General features: G+C 42.7%; 1 protein-coding gene across 5 annotated transcripts in view; it reads right to left on the bottom strand.

Moving 5' to 3' along the window:
• The window catches only part of fbxo18 (F-box DNA helicase 1), a 68,901-nt gene that overhangs the window by 11,908 nt on the left and 43,809 nt on the right, over positions 1-13,184 (bottom strand). For 4 of the 5 annotated variants that reach the window (XM_052033820.1, XM_052033823.1, XM_052033821.1 and 1 more), the window contains 6 exons: positions 11,782-11,868; positions 10,212-10,348; positions 8,690-8,789; positions 8,183-8,304; positions 7,992-8,067; positions 1,894-2,091 (listed from right to left, as the gene is read on the bottom strand). In XM_052033820.1, the coding sequence (XP_051889780.1) occupies positions 1,894-2,091; positions 7,992-8,067; positions 8,183-8,304; positions 8,690-8,789; positions 10,212-10,348; positions 11,782-11,868 (720 nt within the window). The remainder of the gene's footprint in view (positions 1-1,893; positions 2,092-7,991; positions 8,068-8,182; positions 8,305-8,689; positions 8,790-10,211; positions 10,349-11,781; positions 11,869-13,184) is intronic. The other variant, XM_052033819.1, reaches the window with a different exon arrangement.

The following is a 13,184-nucleotide window of genomic DNA, read 5'->3' as shown; positions in this document are numbered from 1 at the left end:
CCCCATAATTATCTTCACATTGTCACTCTGGCATGCTTTTTCTATCTCAAACTGCAACTTATCGTCCACTTGCTGACTGCTATTAGGAGGCCTATATATGACTGCTACCATTGTCCTTTTACCCTTGCTATTTCTTAGCTCCACCCACAAGGATTCCACCTCCTCTGACCCAATATCCTTCCTTTCTATTGATTTTATATCACTACTAACCATCATGGCCACACCTCCCCCTCTGCCTACCCGCCTATCCTTCCTATGCACTGTGTACCCCTGGACATTCAGTTCCCAATCACATCCGTCATAAAGCCATGACTCGGTGATTGCCACAATGTCATATTTATTAACCTGTAGTTGTGCCACTAGGTCATCTACTTTATTCCTAATGCTACGTGCATTTAAATATAGTACGTTTAGTCCGGTATCTGCTATTAATTTTGTTGTACTTCTATTGTTCAGCAGATTATCCTGACTTTCCACCTGTCTATCCTTCTTACCATCTTCACTACATACTACCTTAGACATGTTCCTATATACCTCATCCCCTATCCTAACATTCTGTATCCTAACATCCTGACTTGTTGTACTTCTATTATTCAGCAAATTATCCTGACTTCTCACCTGCCTGTCCTTCTTGCCATCCTCATTGGACTTGTTTCTATAAACTCCCTCCTTTACCTTAGCATCTTGTAACCTAACATCCTGGTTTCCATCCCCCTGCCAGATCAGTTTAAACCCTCCCCTACAACTAAATCAAACAATCCCGCCAAGATATTGGAACCTCTGGAGTTTAGGTGCAACCCATCCTTAGCGAATAGGTCATGCCTCCCCCAAAAAAGGTCCCAATTATCCAAAAATCTGAAGCCCTGCCCCCTGCACCAGTCACTCAGCCACGCATTCATCTGTCATTTGAATGGACTTTAAAGACTTCACTATAAAATAAACTGTTGCAAACTCCCTGTAACCTCTGACTCACTGACTACACAGTAAAATTTTAAGTAAAAAACAAAGATTGATGTTAGTGCAATAAATTTTATATAAATTTGGCAAAACCTGTCAACTGCTTTGCAACACAATTTCTTTTCGAAGGCAGCTTTCTTGAAGCAAACTGTTTATTGGAAGCACCACATCAGCTAATGAGTTGGATGCAGGCAGAGCACAAGATAACAGCTGTCAGTCTTTTGTGCAGTAAACAAAGTCACTTAACTGAGAAAACGGACTGATGAAAGCAGGGCAGTTTCTCCAGAAAAATGCCGTTATAAACAAATCATTGACATAAAATCAATCTCAGTCACTTATAGTGGTATGGTTATCACGTCTGATTGATAAGGGAATTATCCAAGTATCTTTTTGACAGCTGGATATTGTACCACCTCTACTGTATATAATCCTCTCTCAATAACATTTAAGTTAGTTTTGTAGCGACTCACTGTCCGGGCAAGCAAACCGGCTCGGCAGTCGGGTCGCATGGCATCGGAGCGGCGAGGCCCAAGATGGCGGCGGGCCTTCGTCTTCCCCGAGCGACGGGGAGAACCCGCGCATGGGAAAGACTTGATGACGTAGCATATACGTCATTGCCGGTTGCATTGGGCGGGAACAGTCTTCCTTAAAAGGCCCGTGCAAGGCGGGAAAATAAACCAGTTCTGTTCTGAAACTCTACAACTCGCGTCTTGTGTTCATTCCGCGGTAGCAACCGCTACAGTTTGCAGCACAAATGGTCAAGCAGGTGCATTGTATAAAATCAGTTCAAGTGCTAAAGTGCTCAGTCAGAAAAGCATTTTCTCTCTCTGCTGCATGCTTAATATGGAGATGAAGGAATTTGGGAAGAAAAGGAGGGGAACACAATGCAAAGAAGATTAAATTAAAATAGGTTAGAGGAGTAGGAAGTTGTGTTACTTGCAAATGATGGGCAATTGACACAGTGGTTGGTGATTTTCTCCACAAGCACAGGAAGTCGCAGACCATACTTCTCCACAACCGCAATCCTCTCCTCCAACTCCGAGTCTTCAACTTGCACCGCATAGTTTCTCAATCCACGCAAGCCACCTTTACGTTCAAACATTCGGATGAACGGATCCCGGATCACAAGGTCTTCTAAGAAACAAGGATCACACTGATTATTATTCTCCAGAGGCATCTCACATTTAGCTCACAAGGCTACAAATTTAACAAAGATGGCAAGGATCAATCTAGGGTAAAAGGAACGAGAGAATGTTTATTAAGGAAAACAAACTGCACAAGGAAACCACTTATTAAGAACATGCTGCCCTTTGGCATTAACTCCACATTCCACTCACTCACTCCTCCCTTACCAGCTCTTTGATGCATAAAAGGATGTTTAGCAACCTCAGGCCCCAGGGGGAGAGAACTCTGAAAATCTATAACCCTGTTTGAAAACAGATTTCTCCCCATTTCAGTCATATGTAGCCAACTTCACATCCAAAGACTGTGCCTCCTGGTTCCAGACACTCCAAGCGTGGGAGAACAACTTCTCAGTATCCACCCTGTCAGCCTCTTCCAGAATCTTAGACATTTTAATCAGATCATCTTTTGCTCATCTAACTTCCACAGTAAAGGCCTACCGTATTTAGACAATAAACTCTGTGATCCCTTCTGATGTCATGAGTAAAATACACTCTCTCTTGCAGATATACCATACCCCACCCCACAAGCTTTCCCCCTTTAACCTGTTGGATACTGAATAGTATCGTTCCCTGGTAGGTTTATCTCACTATTCTCATATTTCATGCAAATAAAAATTCCCTTTGTCTCTAAACTTAGGCTGCCTCTCCAATGCAATCCCAAGGGAATGCCACCTTCTCAGAGGTGCCAATTATCAGATGAACCATTAACCAAGGCCCCATCTGCTGTGTCGGGTGGACTTAAAAGGTCCACTTTCAATCCCTCTGAGCCTCTGCACTGTAACAGGGTGGCCCAAGAACTCATTGTTTCTTCCTTGAACAGAGGCCCAGTCAATCCCCATCCACCATCACTCCCTTTTGTCTGCCTGAATCCATTCTCATATTGAACAATTTCTTTAACTCCACGCACGTCCTCCAGTTCAAAGGTCCCTTTGTGGGATGTGTGGAACAATCCGTGTTTCGGTCCGACTCATCCCCCTCCCTCACTCATTTCTCCAGTACATTGATGACTGTACTGGTCCTGCTTCCTGCTCTTGAATGGAAGTCAGAAGTTTCATCACCTTTGCTGCCAAATTTCTAGCCTGCTCTCACTTTCACTTGGTCCATCCTCTCCCTTTTCAACTTTTCCACCACCATCGCAGTGGACAGGTTAGTGACTAATTCCATTATAAGCCAACACATTTCCACAACTATCTTGATTACACCTCCTCCCACCCTGCTTCCTGTAAGGATTCCATTTTTTCAGGTTCCATCAGATCTGTTCTGATCATGACAACCTCCACACTGGTCCTTCTAAGGAGTCTTCATTTTTCCTTAACCCATGACTTCCCTTCTACCGCAGTTTTGTTCATTTCCTCTGTGCCCCAAGCACAAGGCTCCCCTTGCCCTCACCAGCCTCCATATTCAATGTATTATCTTCCATAATTTCCAAAACCTTCAATGTGATGACACCAACTTCTCTTCCCCACGAAGGAAATCATTTGCCTCCCAGTTCCTCTCAACTTCCATCTTCACCAATCCCCATTCCTTCTCTCATGGTATCTTTCCATGCAACTGCAGGAGATGCAACACCTACCCTTTTACCCCTTCCCTTCCAACCAGCCAGAGGCACTCTCCTCCAGTAGAGCACCTATTCACTTGTAGCTCTGTCCAGTGTAGTGCACTGTGTCCAGGCGGTCTGCAACAGTGACCTTAAACTCCTGTTTATCTGTTACATTAATTTACATCACACTCTGACCTCTTATACTGTCTCAACAAAGCGCAATGCAAGCCTGAGGAATGTCGTCAAACTGTCTAATTAAAGCCCTTCAGACTCAGGTGTTCTAAGAGCCCAAATTCAAGAATTTCAAATAATCTTTCCAGTTCCGATGAAAGGACATCAAGCTGTAACCTCTCACCGTGGATTCTGTCTGACTAGCTGGGTATTCCCAGCATTCTCCTCTACTTCAGATTTATAGTGTCTAATGTTTTTTGGACGTTCATACTTAAGATGTCCTTGGCACTGTTTTGAAGAACAGTAAGGTAGTTAACTCCTTGGTATACTGGTATTGGTTTATTATTGTCACTTGTACCGAGGTACAGTGAAAAACTTGTCTTGCATACCGACCGTACAGTTCAATTCATTACACAGTGCAGTTACATTGGATTAGTACAGAGTGTATTGATGCAGTACAGGTGAAAGCAGAGTAAAGTGTCACAGCTACAGAGAAAGTGCAGTGCAATAAGGTGCAAGGTCACAACAAGGTAGATTGTGAGGTCATAGTCCACCTCGTTGTATAAGGGAACTGTTCAATAGTCTTATCACAGTGGGGTAGAAGCTGTCCTGGTTAATAATTACCCCTCAAACAACAGTACTGAAAGACAGATTATCTGGTCACACTCACAGTTCTTTCTGCGTTGTATGCACATTGAGCTGTTGTAATTCCCACATTACAACACTGACTATACTTCAGAAGTACTTAATTGACTACAACGCACTTTGGGAGTGTCCTGAAAGGTGTCAAATAAATGGCTTTCTTTCTTTTTATTTCTTTGTGTTTTTTGTAACTTCAGATTGATCACTTCTTGAATTCAAAATCATCTTAATTACTCTTCTCTGTAATTCTTTAAGCTCACTCTCCTTTCTACCATGAGTACTCACAATTTCTTCCTTAAAATACAGGTTGGAAAACTCGGTGGCCAACAAATATAAAATTAAAACAGAAAATGCTGGAAATACACAATAGGCTGGGCAGCATTTGTGAAGAGAAAAGCAGAGCTAATATTCCAGGTCAAAAAACGTTCATCAGAATGTGGAAAAGTTAGAATTAAAACACATTTAAAGTTTTGAGGAAAGGCAGGGACAGAGAGAGCAAAAGGAAAGGACTGTGACAGGCGAATACCAGGAGAAATTGAATAACAAGTGATGGTGCTAGTTGACAAGGGCAGGGAAACACTAGTAAATAACAAAAGGTATTTCTGGAGCATGTGCAAATAAGAGGCCAACGAAATCTAAAATGCTGGAAATACAATTCAAGAGTGAAGTTAAAGGTTATTTAAAACTTTTGAATTCAGTGCAGAGCTTGGAAGCCTGCTATCTGCTGATAGGAGATAAAGTGCTATTCCTCGACCTTACATTGAGCCAACAAGTACTTTCAATTATTATTTCAGGTTTCTTTTTGCCCTTGGATTATAATCACAGGAACACATCTCATCATCAAGCAAAATACTATTATCTTTAGCCCATGTAAGAAAAGGGAATATTTTTCTTTTCATTTCTCAGCATTTCAGTTCAAAATATTTCATTTTTGGTAAAGCAAATTGCACACTCAATCCCAAATCCGGCTGGCTGGGATTTGACTCACACAGAAGAAGAGGATACCAAATAAAACATAATATAACAAAATAGGAACTATTTTACAAAGTAGGTCACTTGGCCCCTTAGGTCTGTCTTGTCATTCAATATAATCACAGCCGAGCTCCTCCAGGCCTCATTTCCTCTCCTGTGCCAGTTCCCCACAGCCCTCAATTCCCTGATCTTTCAAAAATAAGATGAGATGAGATTTCTTTATTAGTCACTTGTACAGTGAAATGCATCTTTTGCGTAGAGTGTTCTGGGGGCAGCCCGCAAGTATCGCCACCCTTCCAGCACCAACATAGCACGCCCATAACTTCCTAACCCGTACGTCTTTGGAAATGTGGGAGGAAACCGGAGCTCCCGGAGGAAACCCACGCAGACACGGGGATGCCCACCTAAGCTAGTCCCATTTGTTTGCATTTGGCCCATGTCCTTCTAAACCCCTCCTATCCACGTACTCGTCCAAATGTCGTTTGGATGCTGTTATTGTACCTGCCTCAACCAATTCCTCTGGCAGCTCGTTCCATATACGCACTGTAGAAGTTGCTCCTCGGGTCCCTTTTAAATCTTTCCCCTCTCACCTTAAAAGGAAATCTGGTTAGTGTCTACTTCCTCTTTAAATACCCCCAATGATCCAGCCTCCACAGTCATACAGGGGTGTGACTAACTCCATTTAGAGGAGAGATTGAAAGGCATTAGTGTTCAGAGGGACCCGAGTGTCTGAAAGTCAGTGTGCTGCAAATGATTAGGAAGGTGAACAGTATGTTAACTTTCATTGCAAGAGGGTTTGGGTTCAAGAATGGAGGCTTCACATAACAATTATATAGGGTCCTGCTGAGACCAAATCTGGAACATTGTGTGTGGGTCTGGTCTCCTTACCCAGGGAAAGATATACTTGCGACAGAGAGTGCAATGAAGTGCATTGACTGCTGGGATGGTGGCTTGCAGTACAAGAAGAGATTAAACAGACTGGGCCAATACTCTGTAGCTTAGAAAAATGAGAAAATATAGAAAAATCCCCGTGTCTGCGTGGGTTTCCTCCCACATTCTAAAGACATACAGGTAGGTTAACATGGGTTTAAAATGGCCGGAAGTTTTATATAAGAGCTCACAATATTGATCATAGACTGGTCATCACACAAAAGACAGAGGCAGAACAAATAGGTCTTTATCGGGCTGGAGGGATGTAACTAGTGGAATGCAGCGATCAGTTCTTGGCCCCCAGTTATTTACTGCCTATATTAATGACCTGGAAGAGGGGGCAGAGTGTGAGGTATCCAGGTTTGACAGCAACATGATATGGGTGGGAGGGCATGCTGCCTTGAGGGTATTTGGACTTTATACACATAAATCAGGCAGCATCTGTGGAGAGAGAAGCAGAGCTAATATTCCAGGTCAACAAACTTTCAACAGAACTTGGAAAATTAATATAGGTAGTAAATAATTGGAGGGGCAAGAATTGATCCCTGGTGTACTTCACTAGTTACATCCTTCCAGCCTCAAAAAAGGATGTAGGTGAGTTGAGTGAGAGTGGGTGAAAACCTGGCAAATGGAATTCAATGTGGAAAAGTGCAAGGTCATGGACTTCAGTTGGAGGGATCAAATGGCAGATTGTTGTCTAAATGGACAGAGACTTAAATGAGTGAAGTACAGAGGGACCCAGGTGTTTTTGTGTTTGACTCACAAATGCAGCAAGTAGTTAGGAAGACAAGTGACATACTGGCCTTTATTGCAAGGGGGTTGGAGCTTAGAAATAGAGAAACATTGCTGCAGTTGTACTGGGTGTTGGTGGGGCCACACCTGGGATACTGTGCATAGTTTTGGTGCCCTATTTACGAAAGGATACACTAGCATTGGAGGCAGTCCAGAAGAGAGTTACCAGGCCAATTCCTTGGATGAGAGAGTTGTCCTACCACAAATGTCTAAAGAAGTTGGATCTGTTTTCTTTGGTGTTGCTACAGGGGCATGACAGGATAGATGTTGAAGTTTCCACCAGTCAGGGAGCCTTGAACAGGGGAACACAGATATAATAAAAAGAGGCAGTCATTTATTACTGAGGTGTGTAGGAATTTCTTCTTGAAAAGGGTGGTGAATCTCTGGAATTTTCTACCCTTGAGAATTATGGAGGTTAGATCACTGGAGGTATCTATGGAGGAGGTAGAAAATTTTTGAAAGATCAGGGAACATGTGGAACATGCACAGAAAAGGCCAGCAAAGGTCCACCATGATAATATTGAATAGTGGGGCAGGCTTTATGGACCTGGTGGCCTACTCCTGCTCTTATTTTCTTGTGTTCTTTTGATTTCATTGAAAAGTGTAAAAATTCCTCCAGAGCTTGAAAGGGTAGATGTAGACACGATTTCCCCCTGGCTGGAGATTTAGAACGAGAGGTCACAGAGGTCACACAAGAATATTGAGGGAAAAGGGGAGCCTTTACAATACTTTTCATGGGGAAGACAGATATATGGTGGACTGTGAACAAAAGAACAAATGACATTAATTAGAGCTAAACTCACTGGCTGCTTGTTCCACCTCCAAGATCGTTAGCATCCAAATGTCCAGTACTATGTCCATTCCAAACTTATCAAGTCCCTAAGGAGAGAAAAGATTGGAGGTACTCAGTGTGCTTTGAGCGATAAGTAAAGCTTGTAAAGAATGCACAAATGAGACACAGCAGCTGCAATGTGCACGAGTACAAGCTACTCACTCCAATGAAATATATCTTGGTCGGATTGTTGCTGGTCACAATACGCACAGCCTCGTCGAAGACAGCAGCAGTAGTTTTGCATAGAATTGCTGCCTGCCCAACTGAGTTTTCAACAGTGTTGCCTGTAACAAGGAGTTCATGGGGTTAAACTTGAAGATTCCTAAAGTTGCATTGCGATTGGGAAATCAGCCCCGGATTTACTGTACATTCAGGTCAAGGGGTTGGAAGGTTGCAAAATGTAACTCTAAAGCATGAAAAGGGCAATGGCACAAGTCTGATGAAAAGCAGAAGGCAAACAGTTTTTCATAAAATATAGGCTTAACATAACCACCACCCCTTCCCCCTTTGCTGTCCTTCCTCCTGCCTCCACACACTCACCCTCAACACCACACATTCACCCACAGCTGCCCATTCACCCACTTAACTCGTGCACTTAATATTGTCTCGCACCCAACTACTGACGCTCCTACTACTCACTGTCTCTAAAAAGTGTCCTTGCCCACTTACCATCTTGATTTCCACCAACCAAGGTCTTGTCTTTGAATTGTTTGCACACTTCCAATATTGTTGCTGCCACGTAAGCAATCTCAGGCCCAAATCTGAAACTCTGCAAGTACAGAGAGAAATCCTAATGATCAGGTCACACCGCAATCACTCAGCAGCCTGTTAGGCATGGTGCACAGTCAGGTACTGAGGCAACGTTACTCCAATACTAGGGGACAATGGCCAACCAGAACACATTGTACAATACAATGAATCAAGTTTTCACCCTACCTGGAATAAAGAGAAAAAATAGCGAAGCTCATTTAGTGACCTGACAAGTCACCAGCCATTGTTGACAGTCTTGTTGAAAGGATTGCTATTTCCCTCCAAGTGAAACACCTTAATACCAACTTCTCTTCTGACATCAGATCCAGTATCACAGGTCTGATCCACCTGCTCAACAACAGTGCCTATTTCCATGGAATTTTCTAATAACTCACTTTAATACCTTCCAACGATAGCTCTGCTGTCTGTATCCTGACTTGCATAATCACTCTTTGATTTGCTGTCTTACAGTTGAGCAAAGTTTCAATTTTAAATATCTCATCCTGGGCCCTTTGCTCTCCTATAACCATCCTCAAACCTGTAACTCCGCACTCCTTCCCTCTCTGCCAAGACCAACACACTCTGTCCTGATTTAAAGTCTAGACCTGAAATGTCAGCTGTCCATCTCCCTCCATAGATGCTGCTTGACCTGCTGAGTTCCTCCAGCTCCTTTGTGTGTTGCTCCAGATTTCCAGCATCTGCAGTTTCTTGTGTCTTCGCTCTTCAATTCTATACTCTTGGGGCTACTGAGTTTCCATTCTTCCTTGCCTAAGCTTCAAGATTAGGAATTCCCCCACTGAATCTCTCCTTCTTAAATCCCACCTCCTTGACAGTCAACCACATGCCCAGCTATTAAGATAAGATATTTATTGATTAGTCACATGTACATTGAAACACAGTGAAATGTGTCTTTTTGCATTACTGAGAAGGTACTGGGGGCAGCCCGCAAGTGTCGCCACTCTTCCAGCGCCAACAATAGCATGCCCACAGCTCCTAACCTGTACATCTTTGAAATATGGGAGGAAACCAGAGCACCCGGAGGAAACCCATGCAGACACGGGGAGAACGTACAAACTCCTTACAGACAGCGGCCGGAATTGAACCCGGGTCGCTGGCACTGTAATAGCGTTACACTAACCGCTACACTACCGAGCCGCACCATGTTGGATATCTAACTAGTTTATTGGTTAGATCTCCACATAGCTGAGCATGACAGCTGAGACTGTCAAAGTTTCCTGCCATTGCATGCCTTGACATGTACTACTGTGTTAAAGAGGCCACATGAATGTATGCTGCTGTTGTTAAAGGTCATTGTATTATTGAAATATTTTGGTTGCCAACACATCCTGGAGGGTGTTTTTAACTGCCAGGCCAGGCTATTCATTTGAGGTTTGAAAAGAACATTGTGGATACACTTTAAAGTATAAACATGAATCCTTACCTGTTTTAAACTAAACAGTTGAGGATGGTGGGCTTCAAACAAAGCTTCAACGGTACCCTTGAAACTGCTAATCTGTTGGTGTGGATCTCCCACAAGAATCTTCCCACATTTCTGAGAGAGTATGATGTCTATAATGACTGAAGAAAAGAGAATAATTTATGAGATAATGGGATGCTAGATTTCTGCAACAGCTTGGGATGCTCTTCCTGTGGACAAGGGCACCAAACATGCGTGGACATGAATAACAGGATTCACAGCTGGAAGTGTTTCAGGAGGTAAATCCACTGGTATTAGGAAAAAAATAAATAGATTAGTTTATTGTCATATACACCAATAAAAATTCCTTGTTCGCATGAAGCTCACAAAGTAAACAGTGTACATGGCAATAATAAATACAGCAATAAATACAATGACTCAAAAACATAAGAATGGTGCAAAGATTATAGTGCAATCTAAAGTAGTACAACAAAAAAAAACTGAAGTGACAATAGCAGAATAACCGAGAGAGGTAGACTTAAGAGTACAAGAACATGGCAGCACCATAGGGAAGAGGATATGTAAGAAGTGGTTGGTTCAAGAGTCTGATAGCAATGGGGAAGAAGCTGTTTTTAAGTTTGGACTTTCAAGAATCTGTATCGTCTCCCAGAAGGTAGAAGAGAGAAAAGGGAATGGTCAGGGGTGCAGGCATTCTTGAGTATAGCACTAGCCTTCCTGAAGAAGCACACTGTGAAGATGAACTGGATGGAAGGGAATGACAAGCCTGTGTTGTACTGGGCTGTGTTTACCACTCTCTGCAGGTTCCAAAGGTCAAGAGCAGAGCAGTTGTCGTACTAGGCTGAGATGCAACCCGTCAGAATAATTTCTATAGTGCTTCTGCAGAAGTTCAAAAGAATCTTTGTGGACATGCTGAATCTTCTCAGACGCCCAAGAAAGTACATACGCTGATGTGCTTTCTTGATCACCGCATCAGTGCGGAGAGACCATGTGAGGTTGCTGGTGATATGGATGTCGAGGAACTTGAAGCTGCTGACCATCTTTACAACAGCTCCCCACCCCCTCCCAACCGTCCCCTGACTTTCTTCAGTCATCAACCAATTCTTTTGTCCTGCTAACGTTAAGGGCTAGGTTGTTGTTCTGACAGTGTGACACAAGGTTCACAATCTCTTTCCTGTACATGTGAACCCTGAGGTAGCAGAGACAGACAATAGTTCCCTCTTTGTGATGTTTCCCATGAAACAGTAGTCCTGAGTCCGTGCTCCTCATAAGCACATTACGCCTTAAGCCTCAGCAAATCCAAATGGAGATCCAATGGTGAGTAGCACATTAAACAATCAATGACCTCAAAAGATCAGAGAGGGAGCTACAAGTTACTCTTACCTGCAGCATTAACCTTGAACATTGTAAACTGTAATTCAATGAACTGGTGTAAAATTTGATATCCCTCCTAAGATCATGGTTTTCTTTAGTTCTCAAGTCTTCTACAATAGAAAACTGCACTGGAACACAAAATGGCTATCCATTCACCATTAATGAGTTTATAATTCAAACACAATTCAAGTGACCATCGTACCTGGACTACAATCTTCAGCTTCATCTACAAGGATGACGTCAAATTGTGATAGGCTGGGTTTGTTAAGTTGCCAAAGTTTCAGATATCCTTAAAGCAAAGTACAAAACATTAACACTAAAAGAAAAATACTCTGGGTGCTAGAAACCTGAAATAAAGCAAAAATTGCCAAAAATACTCAGTAAGTCAGGTAACATCTGCAGAGACAGAAAATATAAAAAAACTGCAGATGCAGAAAATCTGAAAAAAAGACAGAAAATGCTGGAAACACTCAGTTGGTCAGATGTTAACTCCGCAGGCTGGCATCACCTGTGGAAAGGGAAACAGAGAGGGAAACAGGGCCAATGCTTCAGTGGATATGGAGGAATTTAAAATAGAGGGACATAGGGGAGGTAGAGGTTAGATAGTCTTAGGCGAGGTTTTAAGGTCGGCACAACATTGTGGGCCGAAGGGCCTGTATTGTGCTGTACTGCTCTATAACAGGAACAGAAATTAGCCTCTCAAGCCTGTTTCAGTAGTTAATATCCAAGGCTGATTGTCAATGCAACTTCATACATCTGCTCTCTCACTTTATTCTATAGCACCACAGACAAACCAATCTCTGTTCATAACAACTGGTTCAGCATCATTTGCTGTTTGCAGAAAAGATTTTTTTACCACTCTTGATGTTCAATGTTTCCTAAGTGAAGCTGTAGGTTTGATGCAGGTTGGCTCTACCATATGTGCAACACCGTCTTATTTGGTAATGTCATGCTCCACTGTTGAGATACTGTTCAATGAGATGGTAGAAGTTTTACTAAGTCTCTCCGTGTCATTTGCTATGTGTACCCAGCGGTCTGGAGAGAACAACAAATGATTAGTTCATTGATCTAAAGAGATATTGTGCCACTGTCAAAGTTGGGATTTCACTGGACTGGACTGTGCATTGCAGGATCAATTTCTCTGCAGTCTCATGGACAAACATATTCTGGTGTCACCTCTTCATTTAATAAAGCTTGATTTTAACACAAAAACCATGCAGAAGTTCGAGCGCTCTGGAAACAGCACTGATGAGTGTGAAGGGATCTCAGTTAGTTCAGGAGGCAGAACTGAGGATACTGGGCATAGTTAAGCTCCAATAATCTGGGAAGCACAGGACTTTGGTAGTGCCAGGCTGGCTGGTTTTTCAGACTATTGGATGTTATTCTTTATTAATGCCCAAACAGACCTTAAATTCACTTTTGTTAGACGTTGCACTGTATTTTAATAAATTTTCCTAGTGACTAGACCCCAGTAAGTTTCAGGGAACATAGGAACCATGGGTCTTGGTCAGTGTCAGAAGAGAGCAGCAAGCATTACCTGTGAGCCAGATGCAAACCATCAGCACCTCTGAATAAATTGGTGTATTATTGTTAATCATTGTTTTG

This window comes from Pristis pectinata, chromosome 19 (genome assembly GCF_009764475.1).
Source record: "Pristis pectinata isolate sPriPec2 chromosome 19, sPriPec2.1.pri, whole genome shotgun sequence".
Taxonomy (NCBI): Eukaryota; Metazoa; Chordata; class Chondrichthyes; order Rhinopristiformes; family Pristidae; genus Pristis; species Pristis pectinata.
This window is presented reverse-complemented; position numbering and strand designations above follow the sequence as displayed.